The 22850-nt window shown below is 42.4% G+C and overlaps 1 protein-coding gene across 2 annotated transcripts in view; it reads right to left on the bottom strand.

Moving 5' to 3' along the window:
* LOC146204725 (copper-transporting ATPase 2-like) overlaps nucleotides 1–22850 on the bottom strand; it is a 77381-nt gene that overhangs the window by 27377 nt on the left and 27154 nt on the right. For both annotated transcript variants that reach the window (XM_084589442.1, XM_084589443.1), the window contains exons 11-16: nucleotides 21219–21452; nucleotides 17715–17852; nucleotides 9473–9661; nucleotides 6434–6616; nucleotides 4037–4223; nucleotides 261–404 (exon numbers count right to left, since the gene is read on the bottom strand). In XM_084589442.1, coding sequence (XP_084445568.1) covers nucleotides 261–404; nucleotides 4037–4223; nucleotides 6434–6616; nucleotides 9473–9661; nucleotides 17715–17852; nucleotides 21219–21452 — 1075 coding nt within the window. The remainder of the gene's footprint in view (nucleotides 1–260; nucleotides 405–4036; nucleotides 4224–6433; nucleotides 6617–9472; nucleotides 9662–17714; nucleotides 17853–21218; nucleotides 21453–22850) is intronic.

Genomic DNA, 22850 nt, shown 5'->3' on the forward strand with positions numbered 1-22850 from the left:
CCGTTTAGTTGAGAACCCAGCGTTCTCAGCTGAACAGGAGCATTAACACTGCCAGAGAAATAAAAAAAGTACTCTATCCCACGCTGTCGCCTAGCAAACTAAAATGATGCTATTATTCCGATCAAGAAGGCTAAACTTTAAATGATTGCGAAAAGAATTTCAGAAATTCTCATTTTTTACAGGAAAACCATTTATCAGGAAACTGGTTAAAACCATTTATCAGGAAACTGTCAAAGACAATGCAATGGAGCCAGCCATACCATTTATAGCACACAGAATTACTGTCTGCCCCAGCAGTTCGCGCTTAGTCATGAGGCTGTCAATAGAAGAACACACTTCAATAGAATTTCTCTTCATCCATTCTCGGTTGCCTACAAGCACATGGTATGTATCATCCCATCTCTCTGAAAAAGCAAAGTTTGCACATGTAGATAAAAACATAATTAACAAATATGCATTACATTTTCTCAGCAATTTCGTTCGGCAAGTGAATGCAATAAAACCAAACAAAACTCTTCTATCGATTCTACTGTTATAGAATTATCCCCTGCATGCAAGCTGCACATAAATAAAGAACTGGTTGGAGCTCATATTCTTACAATGTAGTAATCAAAATAAATAACTGTTTGTTACCTTAACTAAAGGTAATAGTTGGTACTTGGAGCACAAAAACATTCAAGGCTTAGCCTAAAAATGTGACACACATGGTAGAATAGAAACATTTACTCAGTACTGGAGCTCAGTACAGACGAATGGCAATATTAAAACATTCATCAGAATTTCATTAAATAATGCTTGTCCGTACATATCAGAAAACTTTTGACACTATAAACTATACAGTACTTTATTGAAAGTTACGAACAAAACAAAGAGGTTTGGTTTAGTTTATGGGGTTTCTAATGTCCCAAAGCAGCCGAGGCTGTGAGAAACGCCGTAGAGGAAGGCTCCGAAAAATTTGACCACCTGGGGTTCTTTAACGTGCACTCATCGCACAGCACACAGGCGCCTTGCTTTTCGCCCTCATCAAGAAGCGGCCACCGCAGCTGTGGGCACAGTAGTTGAGCGCCCTAACCACTGCGCCACCATGGCAGGGCGAACAAACAAAACACAACAAAGATGTTACAGAGACTACAGGGTTGCAAGATACAGCACACATTTTTGAGCAATTATAATGATGCAACAGATGTACAGAGTTGATTATGGTTTATGTAACTCCCCAGTAAACAAGCCTCTTATATTTATTGTATGAAGTATAGACACACTGGTACAGATTTCTACTACACTAATGGGCTTCACTGTCACAAGCAAAAAGGGTGCAGAAATTTGTATATCAAGTAATCTGCAAGTATGGCTTTGATGAAAAATGAACCAACTGTAACCTTGACTTATTCACCTGCTTATAAAATTAACGACTTCCATTAACTATTTTAAATATCTTGTAGTGATTTATCATGGTCTTACTACGTTAACGATATTATAAATTCATCAAATCGAAAAATTAGCTACCTTCGTAGTAACCTGCGCACGACAAATGAACCAACTGCAACCTTAATTTATTCACCTGCTCATAAAATTAACGACTTCCACTAACTCTTTTAAATACCCAGTAGTGATTTATCATGGTCTTACTAACGTTAACAATATTATAAATTCATCAAATCGAAAAATTAGCTACCTTTGTCGTAACCTGCGCACGGCACCTTCTTCCATAAATCTATTAATTTACAAAACAATTGTGCGACCTAAACTTCAATATGCTAGTGCTAACTTTGACCTGCACCTGTCTAACCTAATCTTAGCTCTTGAATCTGTGCAGAACCATGCTATTCGCTTTATCTTTTCAAACTACTCCCGATACTCTAGCACATCCGCCTTCAAGCTTACTCTACAACTTCCTTCTCTCATTTCCCGCCATCGGATTTCACATCTCTGCCTTCATCACACATTATTTTCATTGTTCACTCCGTGATAGCCAGCTCATTCAAGTAGTCCCACACAAGCCATTCTAACAGCGTCACCTCACGTCTCGCCTGCATTACTACATTCCAGAAGCCTTTTTTTTGTGTACACAGCTAAAGACTGGAATGACTTTCCCAGCAGCCTTCCACTAATGTCTGATCCTGCTCACTTCAAGACTGCAATTGAAGAAGCTATGTCATCTCCGTAATCACGACACAACAGCCATTGTTAACCACCATTCAAGCACCCAGCCCTCAAGTAATGTCCTGCCTAGGGACCTTTGAGGCTGAAATAAATGAATTAAAAATAACAGAGACCCAAACCAGGCCTTGCTGTGGTTGGAGCAAAGACTGAATTTCATTCCGCTCTGATCTGCAGAAAGCTTGCACTACATAAATTCTTAAGAAGTCCAACATATTAACTATATTAATATATAAACATTGGCAAGAGCTTGTAGTGCATAAAATGACTGATAACCAAATGGAGCATGAGAACTAATGGTGCACACCAAGATTTAGCCGCACTATGCTGATATAAATGAAAATGACATTTACATCGACCTCGGATCATGGTACAAATGTTAGCACAACTAAACGTATTGCAACCCTTATCGACCAGATACTTCAGAAGATGTGCGCTCTTCAAAATCCATTTCCTGCACTGAAAAACGCTGTATTGGTAAGATATTGCCACTTTCAACCTGATGATCAGATGACCTTCATGACCTGCAGCAAGACGCAGAGGTGTGCCATGCCATGCAGCAAATCACACAGGCAATCCGCCTTTTTCAAAAGGCCACTCTGCAAATGCATACCCCTCCCCTGGTTAAAAACAAACCATCAAACCTAACTGTGCATGCGCAGTTCTTGGCCTCCGCGATCGGCGCAGCCGGAACTGATCTCGGAGGCCATGCGCAGTTCATATTGGTGAGAGGCGTATGCAACAGATGGTGGTAGCTGTCAAGAACAGATTGCCATTTCGCTGGCAGCTATGTCTCCCAAAAATGTTTTCAACCAGTAGCAGATGAATTTTCAACCACTCCCAGAGGGTGCCACATCTTGTTATGAAGGCGGATTACAAATAGAACTGGCACACCTCAAACATTTTGCAGCCAAACATTAAGTAACACTTTTCTTAATTACAGCTGCCAGAATTCATCTATACAGGAGCATGAGAGCTAGCAGAATGATAAATTTGTTTCCGTTATAGAACTTAAATACCGGCTTAAATTTCGCAGATGCCAATGAACAACTAAGAAATATCTGTGACTGCAAGAGGTACACAATTTACATAAGTAGTTTTGGTGAGTGATGTAAACACAACTAGTGCCTTTCTCACAGGTGCATTCTGAAGCAGTTATCAAGAAAACACTGAAAACATCACACAGCAACTTTTTTTTTTTAAACTTTGTTTGAAACAACATTTAAACATTTACACCTTCAGTCTTAATGCGCAGCCATGAATGAAGCCATCTATTACAATACAAACTGGATAATCATCAAATGGCATTAGCAGATGGCACCAGCTATTCAACTGGCTCAGAAAGAAATAAATATTTCAAATGTGAGCAATCAGCTTTGTAAAGAATAACAATAAATCAGAAGTTCATTTGAAAAATTAAGATATTCTTTTACATAAAATGTTTATTTCACATCAAAATTTATTGGTGGAAATATTTTTCTCAACACAGTTTTCAGTCCTTCTACAATGTAAGGTACCAGGCAAATTTGTTACCTATTATGTGTGGTAAAGTTACAAACATTTGACATCTACTTTAAACTCACTGTTATTGTCACATATGGTTTTCTCATCATATTGTGCATAAATTATTTGTCTTTACTGAAAAATCAGAATGTATTCTATGGGGTACCTGAAAATGAAAATGGCACCCAGGAAAAGTGGCACATTTTTCTGAACACGCACAATGCAATGTTTTCATAGTAAAAGTACTTACAGAGCCTCTTGAACTTGCATTAGTGAGTGCACGCATTTGCACAATAACCATTTAGTTATCACAAAAGATGGCATTGTGCATGTAGGACGTTAGGCATATGTGGGTTAAGGCAATGCAGCATACCTTGCACTTCTTCGGCAATGCTTTCTTCTCCAATGTACTCAATCTCCATATAGTAAGCATCTTGTACAATGTCATAACTTGAAGCATATTTTAGAACACTTGCTACATTCCCGACTTTGCACGATAGACCCAAACCTGAAACAGCTTCAAAACCTTCGCAACTTCCAAGAAGGTCCGTCTGCAGTAACTGTAAAAAATAAACGTATATATAGACCGTTGTAACGAGAGCAAGCAGAAGGAGGAAAATACTCTCTAACCAGATTCATTGCGCCGGCCCATTGTTGCCAGTCCCAAGCGGGCTGTGCATTCGCATGCTTCATGCATAGCAGAGTGGCCTTGCACCTCGGTATGTTGTCGTTTAAGAGACTTCAATACCTTTATTAGCGCCCTTTTTAGTGGTAATGTCATCGGGACAACAATGTGTGTTCGTAGACTGTACAAACAATCAAAGAAATCACAAGATGATTGCTGAGAGCATATACAAGAAACATGCAATGATAGTTCGAGTGCGGCTGTGATATGTTTCTGCTTCACCAATTTCCAGTCCATTCTGATTTAATCGCCTATGAACGTTTTGTGTAGGCCAGACAGACTTATCGCCAATGAAGAACTCACAAATATGATGCTCATTTTACTTCCTCCGCTGTAGTAAACATGCACTCCGCGCCGGCCGTGTCTCCTGCAAGCCCTCCGTGCCAACGATACACGGAGGATCTTTTCGGCCAGCGCGAGAAGAGTGTGCTAATATCTGTTTTTCACTTAAACTATAAGCCGACAGCAAAAAGAAAAAAAATCCTTTTTGCGGATTTCTGACCCATACCCTGCTGTTGTTATTTGCAATAAAAAGAAGTTTCTCAGCACAGCCAGCTGCCGCTGGTGCGGCGCACAGCTCATCGTCTGCACACTAGCTCCGCTGCTAAGGTGTCACCGAAATTTACATCTTTCTTTTACTGATACAATGGGATCGGCAATAAGACAGTTCCACGAGAAACCATTTATTCTAGCGCTGAGCAATTTCAAAGCACCGTCGGATGTGGCCTCAATGCGAAACAATTTAGGCCTAGCGACGACTAGGGAGTAGCGCTCGGCGAGAGTGCCGTCGTCCGCCGCGCCGATTTCGTAAGCGCTCCTGTATGTGCTGCGAATTTGTCTTCATTCATGGTGCAGCTGAGAGCGCACATTATTGGACATTTTGCTCAACAATACGTCGTGAAAACGATGCTGCTACGATGGGACGGGGATACGATACTGCTGCGCCGCCGAACGTACACCAAGGCTGCATAAAAAACGTCGACGGACATAGACACTACTTCTTTTATGTGCTGTTCTTGAACCGTGGTTTAACTTGAAAGTATACATGGCAGGGCAGCTCGATCATATGCTTTTCGCACTATGTCTCCGGCGCACCACAGACACGTATGCATTCGCCAAGCTCGGTACATGATAGCAGCGGTTAGCAGCGTAACCGCAGTGAACGCTACCTGTGCCTTTAATGCGAAATGAAAGCAGTGCAATATCGAATATAAATATGCACTGTCGAGAGGAAATACACGACATGAAATGGATCGCGCTTCACGTTAAATCTATGCGGCGATGAGTGGAAAGCATCTTTCATAGTATCTGTATTCCACGTTTGGCAGCTGTCTGTTCGTGTGTACAGTTACCACTGCGATTATAAAATATAATTGAAAATACATGTATTGTGAAAGATCCAACAGATACATCCTCACAGTTAACACAGACGAGTTCGACCTGTGAAAGCGGAGCACAATCCTTCATAGTCGCCCCGGCCGCTACAGCTGCCGCATGCCAAACCGATGGTATATATGGTTTGCTGGCGCGCTCAAATAAAACACAAAATAGGACCAAGGTGTCGGATAGCTTTCACGAGCACTGCAGAACAGCACTTTTAAGAAGCCGCATCGCAGCATCAACACGCACAGCACAGCCCAAGATAGCGTCAAGAGGGCCGGAGCAGACTTTCCCAGTTTGGCTCATACGGGGCGCCACCATCAAACTAAGATGGCTGCGCCCAGGCATCGAAACTAAAATGGTCTATACAAAGTGTAACAAAAATTTTGTAGGTGCCACTCCAGTTACATGAGAATTAAGACTGCTAATATTAACTGTAACAAGATATATATTTTCATTTTGCTACTATATTACACTATGCTATCAGGTTTGTTCCATGCTAACACAAAAAAATTATTTCCTTATAAAAATCACAAAAAATGAAGTGTTAGCCCCTCTATTCCCTTCAACCTTTTACCCTATATCATTTACAAGCACTTTTGTTTTCACACTGTCAGCAAGAGGCACAAGTGATATTTCAAATCTGCAGGCTCTATAAAATGACATTTATGCCCAATAAAGAAGAAATTAATTAGTGCTACTAACCTGCTTGGCATAATCCACAATGGCTCTAGCAATTGGGTGTTCACTACTTGCTTCAGCAGTTCCTACAATGGCCATCAGCACGTTTAGAGTTATGCTCTTAGCTTGGGTAATCACACCAGCATAGACCAAGACAGGTGTCCCCTTTGTAATTGTACCAGTCTTGTCAAATGCGAAGCACTTCACCTGCAAAACATACTCCAAAATTAGATAGTAACTAGACACTTCAAACAAACATGCTCGCACACACTAAAGTAGGCTTAATTTTCCAAAAAAGCTATAAACTTGCTCTTGTGCAATGCTGAGGAGCAGCCATCAGCTTAAATGCATTGCCTTAAAATAGCATAGTGAGATAGTCCATGCAAAGGTAATAACAGCCATTTGCAGTATATTTCTATTACTGAAGAATACTAGCTTTATACTCCTCTGTGAAATTAGTTTGACCTGCCTATTCACCTTGAACATACAGTTTACCTCTGGCAGTGTTTGCAGATGAAACCTTACATTGATAAGACTGGAGATAACATATCCCTGGTGACAGTAATCATTAGTTGGTCCCGTAAAAGTCAAAGCATGTACCTAATGTAGCTGAATTTGGAAACAATATTTACTAATGCACAAGAACAATGCATTCTTATCAGGTAACACAAGATTATTGCAACCGGGTACATGGGGCAAATTTATAAACTACGAACCTCTCAAGATTTGATTCAGTCAACTTGAAGTTGAAAATAAAGGCTCAGCAAAATAATGTGTGCCGATTGACTAGGACAGTTTATGTCCAAACATCGTGGCTGCTGGCACCAAAAATATTTTTCTATACAGTCGATACCAGATATATTGCACTCTTAAAATATCACCTTGAAAATTCCATACAGAAGTATAGCCCTGTTTTTTGCATTTATTGAACTCCCGTTCAGCGGACATTTGATATATTGAACTGTGCATAGCGATCCTGCAAGGGGCGCTTATAATAATTCTTTGACAATCACTTTTCGCGCATGCAGCTGGGTCAGGTGCGTGGCCCTGGGCACCTGCTGGTGCATTAATGCTGTAAATCCTGGTGATGAGGTGAACGTCGGGTCTGCTTAAGAGCGGCCTTTTGTCAGGCGTGCTTTTTTCATCATGACACTAACTGTCATGCGGGAAAGCTGGCATTTGGTGCGCCAGTCGTCGTGTGGTTAAGCCAGCCTATCTACAGAAGGACAGCAGTAGCTCTCAATTGGCCTGCTTCGCTGCTGAAGGCAACGCGGAAATCAACTGTACCTCAATTTTATTTGAGTTTTTTTTTTTGCTGACAGGTACCAGAACCAGAATTAGGCCTCTTATGATCTGCAATGCCTTCTCCCAAAGCGCTGTCCACTGCAGCTTGGATGAGGGCCTCAACTCCAATGGCACTTGTGCCACGCAGAGCGAGACACCAGCAGCGCAAACTCTGATGCCATGGTCTATCTGTGCTACATATTTGGAAAGCGTACTTGGGCCCCCGGAGTAGTACATGAAGATGTACCCAGTGTGCTCTCCTTTACATCATTTCCTGGCGGAAGGTGATGCTTGGCACAGGTGTGTGCGCATACGCCTCGCCGGTCATTGCACCCGCGGCAAGTGATGTGCTGCCGGCATGTCCGCAGGTAGCGAGTCGCTGCAGGAAGCATGCTGCTAGCGTGGGCGCACTGTATTCATACTTCTGGATTACAGAGATACTTATCTGTTGGCATGTTTTTATATATCGAATTACCAATATATTGAACTGTCTTGCGATTCCGTTCAAGTTCGATTTATCCGGGATTGACTTATCAAGACAGAAGTCTATAAAAGAGCGATAGCCTCATAGATGAATACAAAGCGGCGCTGAATTCTCAGTAACGCTTTCCTGCCCGCGCCTACTCCCATCGATAGCGATGGCTTCACAATTCAAATTTTCCCACTTTCGAATTGCTCCTTGACGAGTGGCGTTATCCAGTGGGAAATAGATGAACCCTTCTTTCAGTTTTGCTTTTGATTTTATTTTATCCGCCGTGCCGTGCCTGCTAAGATGGTCTCTGGAGTCAGGTGATCGGCACTCCTTTTTTACATCATGGCATCGACGTTGCGTTGCAGCATGTTGAGTTCAGCGGAAACAGCACAGTTCCGCGGAAGTTGAGGCATCAGAAAGCTCGTTTTTGGATGTGAACAGCAGCAATGATGACTCGGAAGATGAATTCAGCTCTTCAGACTTTAGCACTGACAGCGAAACTATGTTAAACCGACCCGGAACGTCGACAGCCATACTCCGATAAGTTTCACCTTTGTCCTCAAAAATTCTGCTTTTGCTACACGCTGATCAAAAAAGATCACTGTTCTGAAGGTCATAACTGTTATCTGCAGCGTAACAACGTCTTTTGGGCAGTATTACTTGCCGCCGGCACATAGGGAGTTATGTTATTCGCTAGAGGAAAGCCAGGGGTCGACCTTGGCGTAGTAGACCTCGACTACTGTTTTCTTTCCTAACTCAGCGAATACTGTACACAGAAAGATAGAATTTGCTGCAATGTTGCATTGGCCCCTGTTGTAAAAAAACACATATTTTGTAATTGCTTTAATTTTTTATTTGTGTCAAGAAACTGATGTTTTTCTGCGTTTTTTTTTCTAACTTCATTCTTTTTCTGATAGTTTTTTTTTTTTTCATCACTTATTCAATAAATATGTTGACTGTCACTAATACCATCGTGAAGAGGAATTCCTCCTCTACAATTTGATACTAGACAGTCCTATACTAAGCGAGTTTAATTTAAAAAAATATATATTATTGACACCATCCAAAGACCACCACTTTTTCCGCAGGCAAGAAAAAGTTAAAATGCAGTACAATAAGTAAATGAGAAAAAAAAAAACACTGAAAACGTGTGGTGGACTGTAACCATCTACCATGTAAACCATCAGTCAGAAAATTTGGGATCAAGGCTAATAAGTATGTTCATTTTATAAAGTCTAATCAATAAGCCCATCAAAAGCAGCATGGCAAAAGAAATTGCTATAAGGATAAAAGCTCAAAAGTCAGACCTTGCAAGTAGTTTCCAGTGGCTCAGCCCCTTTGATAAGAATGCCATTTGTAGCACCTACGCCAGTTCCAACCATAACTGCCGTTGGTGTGGCAAGGCCTAATGCACATGGGCAGGCAATCGATAACACTGTCAGGGCACACTGGAATGCAAACTGGATGACCACTTCACTTTCCGACATGTTTTGTGCCTGAAAAAAAAGTAATAGCCTGAGACTAATTACAAAGCAAGTTAAAATACTGAGTCCAACATAAATTACATGTGACCTTGAACAATTTCAGTGACAATGAATTCTTCATTCAAAGTATGCTAAGCTGAAACTTGACGTAACAGTATTTGTAGATTTGTGTCATAATTTGCCAAAATCTCAAACGAAACCAAACATCATGGCAAGCCCGATGGGACCTTTAAAGCCTACTAGAGTGATCAGAAGCACGACCTAACGAAAACACCTAAAGTATTGGGTGCGAGGCTACACTGTTGCCAGTGCCCAAATGACAATATGCTGGACATGCTGCAAAGCTCTGTTTAGAGAATTATTATTTGCTGCATTCAATCCACAAAGAACACCCTATTTGTAATATGAAGGCCACTAAATTAATATGAAACAAAGAAATTACTGCTAGTGATACAGTCGAACCCAGATATATCGAACTCGAAGGGGATCGCAAAATAGTTCAATATACAGAAATCGGCTTGTGACGGCACTTACGTTGCGAAAAAAACGATACCTTATTTGTCGCGCAATCAACCTACTCGCATAATGAATTCACCGTCCACTTTTGCATCCGAGAATTTGGAAAAAAAAAAGTTAAGGCCAGCTCGCTCATATGCAAGCGATTAAGCGATCTCAGCGACGAGCAGCAGCGACAGAGCGAAAAATTTCCAACTTGTTGGCCCTGCGTCCTTCTCACCGCTCAAGCCACCACGGCAGCTCAAAACAATGTTTCTGTGTCGCAGCGGCAGAAATTGCGAGCGTTTTCGCTTGCATGTCGATGGCGCGCGTCACTCCGTTTCGGTCGTCTCATCCACAGCTCATTTCTTGGCAGCGTGCCAAGATGCTGCGCAGCGATAACGTCACAGCGTGTTTATCTTTTGATAACTCTTGAGGTGGCAGGGAGCGAACTTGGCAGAGTGCCCGTGATGGCTTGATTGCACAAGTCTGGTTCGATTTATCAGGCAGCGCTTGGGGCGGGCATAGTCCACTGCCACAAAATCATTGGAAAGCGTGATAGCTGCAAATGCTGTTTGAAGCGAAAAATGCTGAAAGCCGGTGTCATGATCGCAGCTGACCGCATGCTTTCGTAGATTCATACATGCAAACATAAACGACTTCGACAAAAAAAAAAAAAATCTGCCGCTTCTTAACGTTTGCAGCCGCCATATCTTACGCTACGCCGCGCGTACAGCACAACGATAAGAATGGACGACCCTCGCAAATAAAAAAATTTAAAAATATAGAGAGACTTGCAGCTTCTTAATGTCCGCAGGCGCCATAGCCACGTCAGCCGCCATGCGCAGAGGGTTCACAACACACGCTGTAGAAAGCGTCCACGTTCTGTCTGAAAACGGGCAGAGCTGGCTTGGCGCATGCGTAGCACGTGCTACTGCGAACGAAGGCCGGGAGCGAGGAAAGAGAGAGATAGCTCGGTAAAAGAATGGGCACACCCTTGCACTTTGCTCTATAAAGTTTTTCCCCTCTCGTTCCCACCGGTTTTCTCTGGTTCATTCACGCACATGGCTTGCAAACGTCACGTGCTGGCGTGCGGGAAACGATAACCGCAACGCTGCCCTAGGCCAGCCGTCGCCGAACTGTCCCCTCTCATTCCTTACGCGCGTGGCTTAAAAACGTCACACGGCAAACGGCTGAGAGTGATGTGATCGTCTTTGGGGAAGGCACACTTTCCAGTGCGTGGTGTGGAGTTCGATATATCGAATGACCGGTGAAACTGAGTTCGATATATGACGCGGCTTTCCTATACATTTACATGTTATTTTCAAGGGGATATTACGTGAGTTCGATATATCCGGGTTCGACTGTACCACACTCTAAAATATCTGTAAATCTGTAGTGCACACCATTGCATACAAAACACCTGAAGGGGTTAAACCAAGGTGTAAATCCATTTTTTAAGCACAGGAGCAGTACATGGTAGAGGCAATTTTCAAGTAAATGTGCAATTCAGCCTGAGAAATTTTTTTTTAGTACGTAACACTACTAGCCGCAATCAGGGATTTCACCAATGCCTGTCTGAAGCCCCTCACTCTCTCTCTTTTCGTGAAGTTTAAAGGGAGAAAGAGAAGGTGGCAACGCGCGCGTCGCGAGGCTCATCATTGAGCAGGCGGAGTGACCAAACAGCCACAGCAGAAGCTGCTCTCTCTCTCTGTCCATCCATCTCTCTGTGAACTTGAAGAGGACGAAGGGAAAGTAGCGATGCCCGCATCACGCGAGTTAACACTGAGAGGGCAGAGCGGCCACATAGATACACCCAGTGAGAGAGTAAGACACTGAGAGAGGGGCGTGTCTGTTGCGGGCGTGGTGGCTGTCACTGGGCTGTGTTACTCCGGAGTGAGCAGTCGTGTGTCGCTCGTGCATCCTCAACTTCGGCATCTCTCCCCTCGCATCGGTCACTCCTCAGTCTTTACGGACAGCAGACGTTCACGCGCGCTGCTCTCTGGATCTCGGCTCCGAGCTGCTCGCCATGCCGTGAAGCAGCTTGTGCTCACTTCCGCGCCTTAACTGGCGCTCGACTTCAAGCGCGTTTCCCTCTCTCTTCTCTCTTTCTCTCCCCCTATGATCCTACCCCAGACCTTTCGGATGCAGAGAAGTGCATTGTAAAGGTGTACACTGTGCCTGTTTTCACTCATTTCTGAAGATGGTGTAAGGAAAGCTGAGGACGCAGCTGCGCCGCGTGTTTGCTTCGCGTCGCAATGAATAAATCCGGGACATCGGGCACTGCGGAGCAGGTTCGCCATGCTCGACGTGTTGAAGTACAATGGTTACGAAGGCAGCGGGATCGTGAGTGTACTGATTCTGATATTGCAGCTAAACGGTGCAAGAATCTAGAAGCACAAAGAATGAGGAAACGTGCCGAGCGTGCTCAGGAAACTGCTCAAGACACTGAGCGTTGTCGTGAAACGGATGCCAAAGTGAAGAGGAACAAACGTGCGGTAGAAACTCCAGGACAACGGGCTGTGCGACTGCAAGTGATGAAAAGGTATAGCAGGGATAAGCAGTGCTACGCACTTGCTTCACATTCTTTTTTTTTTTTAGTTGTGAAACAGAGAGAGAGAGAGAAAAAAAGAGAGTTTATTCAAGCTGAAATAAAAACCTTATAAATGCTCTTCCACTAAGAAATCTTTCCTGAAGGGTGCATACTCTATTAGGATTCTTAGCAGCACTTATATATTTGTAGGAGTTGGACGTTTCATTTTAAGCTGTTATAAACCAATAAAAGTCCATGAAATTCAGTTTTAAACTTTAAACCAATATAGGCCAATATTCTCTGCATGCAAATCCTAGGTAGCTGGCTGTTGAGCATGAGTTACATGCTGTCAAAAGTTGAAAAATAGTTACATACAGGCAAGCCAAAGGCATAATGTGATGGTGGTATTGGATAAATAGCATAGCTGTGCGACTGTTTCCTAAAGCTCACAAACATCTGCACACCGTGAAGCCCCACCCCTTTGATGCCTGCTCGCTAAACACTGTTTGTTACCATCATCACTAGTTTAGCGAGTAAACTTAAACTTATAATACAATAAGTAAACTAATAAGTAAACTTAACCACTTCATGTAGGAACCTCACACAAAACTTTGCATCACTGTCCAGAGAAGTGTCACTGTCTGGCTAGTAGCGACCACTGAGTGGCAGTTCCGTTGATCTCATCAGCCCGCAGAGCACGGTTCTTCACCCTCTTGCTGAACCCATTGCAACAACATGTTATTAACATATTGTATGTGAATCTAGTTCTTAGAAGTAATTAAACATCCACTTGCACTTTAAAGCCTTAAATTTTCCATGATACGAAAATCATGAGCGCGCTTCCGGTAGGTGCTGTTGGGCCAGCAAAGTAATCCGCGTAGGTTTGGTTTGCGAGGCTTAACATCCCAAAGCAACTTGGGCTATGAGAGACGAATCAGCATTGTTACAATGCATGTGAGAGGACATGTGTAATCATCAATGATGAAATGGAAGACTCTAAGCCATGACTGACTCAGTCAGTGCCAAGACTCGCATACATTGTGCAATACAGTAGAATCTCGATGATACGAATTCCAAGGGAGCACGCAAAATATTCGTATCAGCCCGAATTCGTATGATCCAAAACAAGTCAGCTTCCACATGGGAATGAATTGAAAATGAACCAAACTTTATTATGGCGAACTACTTGCGGCCGAAAAAGTCCGTAATGCTTGTCTGCACTTTTTTGCCGTTGATGTCGCGGACAAGCCCCGCCTGAAAGGCATAAAACCGTGCAGCGGTTTCGTTGCTCACGCTGCCCGCACTTACGGTGCGGCGCAGAACGTCCAAAGCGTGAAGAGTATCTGCCGTTGACGGCAGCTGATCACACTCGTCGTCAGCGTCACCATCGCTGTCAGGCTCATTTTCGCAATCATCCGCTTTGTTGACCAAGTCTTCAATAGATCTCAGCCCATAGGTCGCGACGTTGTCGTCCGCGGTAACGAAGTCCTGAGCCGAAGCTTCAGTTTCCAGATTGTCCCAGCCATCAGTCGTGTAGTCTTCATCTGGCTCTTGACAATCTCCTGCCGAAGCCGCATCAAGTCCAATGGCAAATCCACACTTACTAAAACAGTTCGAGATCGTGTCTGAAGTTACACTATCCCACGACATAGCTAGAAAGTGCAAAGCATCTAAGAGACTGATCCGCAAGTTTGCTTCTTTACGGTCAATTTTTGCCAGCAGACGCCTCACTAGAAGTCCTTTGAAATGATGTTTTACATTTCTAATTATCCCAGCGTCCAGTGGCTGAAGATGGCTGGTAGTGTTCGCCGGCAGGAACCTGACTTTCACGTCATTGAATGTAATTTCCTTTGGCTGGGCAGAGCACTGGTCCACGAAAAGCAAAATTTTCCGGTTTCTTGACGCCACTTTTCGATCAAGGCTTGTCAAGAACTCACGGAAAAAATCTTCAGTCATCCACGCCTTTCGGTTACCTTTATAAAAGACAGGCAAACGTTCTGCTGATCGGAAACACCTCGGTTTCTTCGACTTACCAATGACGGTAAGCTGGAGTTTCTCGGATCCATCCGAGTTGCAGCAAAAGAGAACTGTTACTCTCTCCTTGCTTTTCTGGCCGCCCTGGCATGCCTGGCCTTTTATGCACAACCTTCTTTCTAGCTGAAGGTTAAAAAAAAGGCCCGCCTCGTCGCCATTAAATATGTCGCGTGGCGCATACTCCGAAATCAGCGCCGGCAGCGTGTTCAGCCACTCATCTACAGCTGACTGGTCCACTTTCTTGCCTTCACCTGAGACGACCCGGTAGACAAGTCGGTGCCGCTCCTTAAACCGGTGCAGCCATTCCCCAGACGCTTGGAAATTTTCAATTCCAAGCGAAAGCGCGACGGTGTCGGCTTTTTCACGCAGCACCTTGCCGTCCACGTTGACGCCGGCCGCTGTCACTTCGCGAAACCAAGTCAGCAGAACCTCTTCCAGCTTGACATGGGTCGCTGTTTTAGCCTGCTTCACATTCGCACCGAAGTGCTGCACATTCTTCAAGATGACATCTCGCTGCCCAACAATGGTGCAGAGCGTCGACGGTGCCAACCCTAGCTCTTTTGCTAAGTCGACACGCTTCTCTAATATTTGGGCAGTTCACGTCACTGTGAACGACAGAAAGAAGCGGCGAATGGAGAACTACTGCAGCGGCAGCCAGCGTCACAGGCCTCCTGGGAACAGCCGGCGAGACAACTTTTCGATAGACCAATGAGCTGCCAGCAAATGAGTGACATACACGACTGGGCACGTGCCTCGCCTTGGCCGTCGTCTAGTGCTCGTCGGTTAGCTACAAAAGGGAGGTGGGGGTAGGGTGGCTGGCGGGGTGGGGGGGGAGGGGTTGGAAAGGAGAGGTAGCAGCCGCGGTGGGTACCCTCTCCCCCTGTGAGCTCTTGCGCTGAGCCGCTTGGTGGCTTTGTGCGTTTGTACAACGTTCATTCATATCATTTGCGGCGGGAGGTGGAGAGGAGTTAGCGGCGGCCGCGTCTGGTATGTTACCCTCTTGAGACCAGCCGCGCCGGCCTGCTCGCATGCGCCACTGGTTTGCACGTTCATATCAACCGCGGCGGGTTCAGAAACTCTGCGTATCACCCCGAATCTTAACATATTCTATACAATGTAGTCTGTTCAAAGCATTCTTAAAATTCATATCATCCCGAAATTCATATCAGTCATAATCGAATCATCGAGATTCTACTGTACAGCATTAATCAGCAACTGACAAGAAGCACTGCAGAAGCACTGTAGGTTATGTACAAACATTACACACAGTCATGACTCTTAATCATTACACTGCCTTAGCATTCTCACATATAAGTAGTCTAAAGTGTGTTTGCCAAATTTTTTTGTCTGCCATTTATCTCATTTAATTTGCATTGCTTTTTCAATAATGCATTTCTCAAAAGCAACATTCGGAAGTGCCAGTTTGAGGGGGTTGTCGCTCACTTCCAAAAGTTCTCCACAACGCCTCTGGTGCGGTTCTTTTCAATCTTCTGCCTTGTGTTCCAAGATTGTCAACACACACACAATGCTAGGTGCAGCAGCAAAGTCTGCAGTAATGTCCCTTCTCCGTACCTGTTCTCAAGCATTGCAAAAAAACTTCAATTTTCGCCTCAAGCAAAACTGCTTCGTGCTTCTGAGTTGCTATTTTGCGTGACACAGTCAATGGACTCAGAGTGTAGTGCACACGCATGGGTTGGTTGACGGGCACGTGGCATGACTAAGCAATGATTTGATCACGTGCCAGTCCCATGCCTCTGAGCCTTGATGCAAGCTTTTGTTGCTGTCATTAGATGCGCAACATGCAAATGCACAGGTAATTTGAACCCACGTCTGCGATGGGCAATTAAAGCAATCTAACATTGCATTTCTTGAAGATTTTTTTGGGCTCTTTTACACAATTTTAGCTTGTGAATACAAAAAACTGCTTCGTTATGTCAATTGAGCATGAAATTTTGAATTTCTTATTTCATTATACAGGTACAACTCCCATAGAAATAAAGCATGGACAAACCAAACCGTGCTTTTACTTTGTTTCATCCGACAATTCTCGACATCCGTGTTTGCTATGAGGTCCTACTGTACAAGTGTATTACCATTTGCGGGCTATTACTGGCAAATGAACTGTTTATGCCCACAAAAATTCAGGAATAGACTCCAAGTGATTTTTCACCAAGCAAGATTGCTGCCAAAAATTATCATGAAAAAAAGTCCTCAATTCCTTCACTGAAAACAATATTAACAAAAAAAAAAAAGAAGAAACTTCTGAAATACAAAAAAAAAAGTCAGCTGAATTTTTCAAAAATAAAGAAATAAAAGTCCATACCCTAAATACGTGCCTCCATTTTTTTATGAGTGTACTGTTGAGTAATAAATATATATTATTGATGAACCATCAATAGTGGCTGATGAAGAAAATTTTATGGAGTAATATTTTGCAGGCTGTCTACTAGCCTACTAGAGTATGTGAGCATACACTACATACATAAAATTAAGAACGTAACAATGTTGGGAGTGGATCTTGTACTATGAATGAGCAACTGGCATTGCATCAGTGCTACGAAACAAAGGGCCACTACGAAAACACATGGCAGTGTAACTGTGCCCCTGCATTTAATTTCTCTGAAATTAACAAAGCATGTATTGTATGCTAAATTGAATCATTGCACATCCAAATATCCTCGGGAGATGATGTGAAACAGAATGTCTGTGCTTCCTATTATGACTTGCAGCATCCAAATTTAATTCGCAAGAACTAGAAAGTGTAACAAAGTGCACCAACTTGTCTAGCATGGACATCTAGTTTTAAGCCCTAATCATGGTGAAACAAGCCTAAAATTAATATCCCCACATCACGTAAGCACCATGCTCCATTTTTATGTCGCCAAAATATGCTTACCAGAGCCAGGAATCAGAGATGACTCTCCCTAAGGAGACTACGATTATAATGAACGTCAGTGCAACTGATTATAACTAGTGCATGCGACACACAGAAAAAAGACCCACCTTGCCATAGTAACTGTACACTAGATCAGTCCTGATAAAACCCAAAACAAGCCACACAGCCAGAGTCACAATTGATAGCACCACCACACCCGGAACAAAGTAGCTTGCAATTTTGTCAGCCAACTGCTGAATAGGGGCCTGTGGAAGAAAAAAATCTCACTCAACAAAAACCACCAGTTTGCAAAGGCAACCCCTGCACATCAGTATGTAGCGGCGCCCTTAAGACTAGGCCTGAAGAACTTACTGCAACAGAAGAATAGACTGTTGGGCTAGTTGGTACATGACTAGTAGATACAGGCTGCAAGAATGGACAGGACAAATAAAAAATGGGCATGGGCATGGAAACATCGTGTCAGTGCCCATTCTTTGTTTGTACCGCCCATCTACTAGTTAATGCGACAAACATGCTTGTAAACAGGTTACAATACCATTCAATACCATTCAGAACTGAGGCAACAGGCTACAGGCAGCTACTAAGAATGCCATAATTCATCTACTTTTCAACGCCGTTTTAGAAGTGACATTTTGTTCCAAACCTCTTTAAAGAGAGAATGCAACGCTTGATGATTTCGCTGGTTTATGGGGTTTAACATCTCAGAGTGACTCCGGCTAGGAGGGATGCTGCAGTGGAAGCCTTTTTGTCGGCTTTTAAGTTTTCGCCTCAAAGTGGGTACTGGCAAGCTGCAACTTTCCATTTGATGAATATTAGCAAGCTGTATTGCTCTACATTCCCTTTTTCACAGTGCCCAGGTGAGAGCAGCAAGCAGGTGAGGGCATATGACACACATGCAGCTTGGTGACGCACATTGGCAAATGTGGCTGCATGCACTCCTCCGCCATATGTTTTTGGTTTGGTTTGGTTTGAGGCATGGACAGAATGTTTGTACTGCAGTGCCAATGAGAACTGCATCTTAGAAAATGTGAAACCGATTAGGGTATTACTAATAGCGAGCTACAAACCTCAGACTACAATAAGAAACAAACAGCTAGTGACAATTTAACTATAATAGTCACTTAACCAGCTTGCTTGTTAGCTCTCTTTTGTGCATCTCAATTGTTTTCCGATGTCTGCCCTCAATGACGATAATATGACAAAGTAAACAATATATTTTAAAAAACCTTGTTCTAAATATTATACCATGTTTTTGATAAACACCCTGTATGCTTTAATATACAGTTATGCGAATAGCAGCATTTTGTGTGTGAAGCAAATTAGAACATTGAAAACTGAGCATTAACTAAATTGAACATTTTTTAAATACTGTCAAATTAAATTACAGATGAAATCCTCCATTAACTATAGGCAGAAAAAAAGCAAATACTAATTGAAAACTATTTGAAATTTTGAAAGTTTGCACACCCCTACTTTTATAAGCTGTTGGATTTCAACCTACTAGACAGCGTGCAGCAGCACAGAATCATGAGCATGTAGCTAGCTTTGATCGTAAAATGGAGAGGCTACCTCCTCCCATGCACATAATTCACCAAGCCCTCCATGTGCTCAGACTCTCTGAACTGCCATAGTGAATGTACATTTTCATTAAATGTCCTAATCCGTAGACATTCTAGGAAATGCAACACTGTCAGTGCGTCATGCCAATGAAAGACAGTGCTAAGTTGCATAAATTATTCGTGAGGAACTGAACTTAAAAACCAGCTCTACCAGGTGTTTTCAGTAACAAAGAAGCGATTAGACAAAAACCACCTCGTGGAGGTAACGCCATATTCCGTAACGTCCACCTTCGACAGATGACAAAATGAAGTCCTCTAATGGCAAACTATTGCAGACTAAAAATAATGTTCCTTTCTTTTTCCAGTGAAACCAGTTGTTAAAGCACTAGGCTGGCGATCCAAAAAGTTTACCGCTAATTTATAAAAAATAGCAATTTTCAGGCACAAAAATGACTTTTGTTGCATAGCAGTATAAGTGTTGATGGAAAATCTGAAAACAGTGCAGACTGGAGAGAAAGTCTTGTGACATGCGCATCATGGAGTGACATGTGCTGATGAGTTACATAAGAAGGGGCCAACAGCCGCTAATGCAAAGGAAAGCACAAGGTTTTTTTTTTTTTTTTTTTTTTTTTGTGTTGGTTAAAGTGAAGTGTGAATTAATGAAATGTGAACAATTACTTATCAGAACATAGAAGAAAAACAATCACAAGATGCTAGTGTGATCCGAATCTATGACCTTCAAATTTCATATCACGTGCTCTTTCGACTTCTTTCTTATTTATTTATTTATTTATTTATTTATTTATTTATTGTACCTCAAAGGCCCCTGTTATGGGGCATTACATAAGGGATGTTATCTCATAACTAAAGCCTCTCATTTTCCCTGCATTTTGTGTACTGGCGAGCGTTTTTTAAGAAAAGCAAAATGGCTGTTAATGATTGCCAGTTGCAAATCTGTAATTGCAACCTGGAATAGAAGCATAATACAGTGAAAGCTCGTTAATTTGAACCTCATTAATTCACATTTTTGAATAATTCGAACTACACTACTTGGCTCGGCCAAGCTTCATTGAAATTTATGTATAAAAAAGCCTGTTCATTCAATACGAGTCGGTTCTGCCATGGATAATTCGAACTATGCGCTGCCGCGTATGGGTGGCCTGGCACCCAGTACATGGCCAAACAAATAAATGGCCCCGTGATAGGGACCAAAATGGGCTCATTTACCAGCAGTAATTCGAAGTACTAAAACCGATTGACAATAATTATTATAGCTGTCATGTTCTAAGCTATCACCATACAGTACGTGAAAATAAAAATGAACGGAAATGAAAAAATGATGTTTAAATAATCCAATCTTGGAACACTGGCAAGTAAAAGATTCAAGAAGTATAGACACCTCATTTTTGGTTGCTTTTTGATTGCATGTTTTATTCTTCGAAGAACCATATGCTATTTGCCAACGACTGCTAAATAATTTATAATCGAATTTCTCTTCTCACCTGTTTCAATTCAGCTTCAAGAGCCAAGCGTTGGCTATGTCCCCAAAGTTAAGTCTCAGTCACGTGAGGGATGCAAAAAAAAATTATATACAATCGCTTCTTATAGTGTTAATTCACTATACCACTAGAGACAACCTGTCTCAAGAATAAGAATTACAACGAGTCAAAAAGCACTGATAATACCTCGTTTCATCCTTCATTTTAACTTAGCTTTGACATTATAGCCATCCCTTGACTGTTTAAATCGAAACCAATACAGGAATGAGAAAAATCTTAAGTGGAAATTATTCAGCAGTCTTAGGTGAAAACCACGAAGTGATCCATGTGCTGTAATGTCTTATGTATCATTATCAAAAAAAAAAAAAAAATGCAACCAAAATCTAGTTTCAATACTTCTCTAATGACTTTGCAAAAAGCACTGCCACACAAACAAAAATATACCTTTGCAAACTGCCATCTTGACAATAGCCTCAAAATACAAAACGGGCAACTAGAATGGGATCACACATCTTCAGCCATAAATGGGAGCTGAGATCAAACATTCACCCACCTTAGATGACTGTGCCTCCTCAACAAGGCGTACAATTTGAGCCAAGGTTGTGTCCTGACCAACATGAGTTGCTGAGATTATCAGAACTCCATTTTCATTAATAGAGCCTGCCATCACAGTAGAGCCAACCTTCTTGAAGACGGGAAGTGCTTCGCCAGTGATGTGAGCTTCATTCACATTTGATGATCCACTGCAAACCTTGCCATCCACAGGTATCCTTTCACCAGGGAGAACCTGAGTGGAAAGCCCCAAAAAGATACTCTGTTACCATCTGACATGCTTCAGTAGAACCACTGTCTGCAGCCAGCCAAGGAACAATACATGTTTAACAGACATGAAGTGATGAAGTACCTGCTTATCAAATATAGCCGCTACATGAAAACCTCACACAATCATGTTTTCACTCGACACAGCAACTATACCATCAATCTTTTCACTCGTCATAGCAACTATAAGGTCAAGTGCAAATAAACTTCAAATTAACAAATTACAATACTTTTCATTTTTCATTGTTTTCATCAGCTAACATTTTGTGAGACAAAGCTTGATGTATGATAGGATAAGGTCATTAATATTTACACTGCCCGACGTTTCTGCTCGGCATTAATTTATTCAGGCTTTATTTGTTTAAAAAACATTATGCACCGCCAACTAGGCCGCCGACCTGCGTGCATCTTGCGTGTTGCTAGACTCGAAGTTCCTATATTTACTGCTAGACACAAAGGGTCAGAAGAGTCTCCGGCATACACAACCATGTCGCAGGTGTCTGATTTACATTCCCAAGCAATATCAAGTTCGTTCTTGAAAGCACTTAAAAAAAAAAAAAAATTATCAAACAATGCCCATTTCAAAAATTACCTAAAGATGTTGGAGCCCAAACTCTATTACCAAGAAAATGAAGAAGGAAAAGTAAGTTTCGCTGAAAGTTGCACCAAGAACATCCAGACAGGAGCAGTACCCTGTTTGGCGAAACTAAAAATAGTTGCAGCATGGCAGACTACTTGAATGAACAATTTGAGTGAAATGTTGCTAAATGAGTAAGTGCAAAAAAAGTTAATTTAATTTCCAAGATGCTATATTGTGCATATGTCTGCTAAATCAAACAAAAACAAATTCATAAGATTTATGCCAAAGATATCATGCACTGACCTTCGGACGCCACTTACTACAAGCTTGTTTAGGCCAAGTGACGACAGCATTAACACATTAAAGGGCCCCTGAAATGGTACTTGCGGTAATATTCTAATGCAAAAAATCCATAGAGGTGCTCCTTATGAGTATTCGAGTCAAATTTAAAAGCTTTGCGTGGAGCGTATAATTTACAAATAATTTTTAAAAAGTGCTCCGGTGACCGCTCGCGACCTATTGGGGCAACACATTCCGTGCGCACCGTCCATGTGATGTCGCATGGGCTTGCTGGGCGTAATCGCTCACTGGACAGTCGAACCTCGATATAACGAAGTCCTACTTGCAGCCGAAAATTTCTTTAAATCGCAGATTTCGTTACGTCAAGGTTCCCATCTTCTAGCTGCCCAAATAAAGTAACAGGTTAGTGGAACACTGCTAGTAGATGGGAACTTTAAAATTACGAATAAGGATGCCGAATGTTGTCTTGTTTAAACGGATGCGAAT

Source organism: Amblyomma maculatum, chromosome 1, assembly GCF_055883805.1.
Source record: "Amblyomma maculatum isolate TAMU_Amacu chromosome 1, ASM5588380v1, whole genome shotgun sequence".
Taxonomy (NCBI): Eukaryota; Metazoa; Arthropoda; class Arachnida; order Ixodida; family Ixodidae; genus Amblyomma; species Amblyomma maculatum.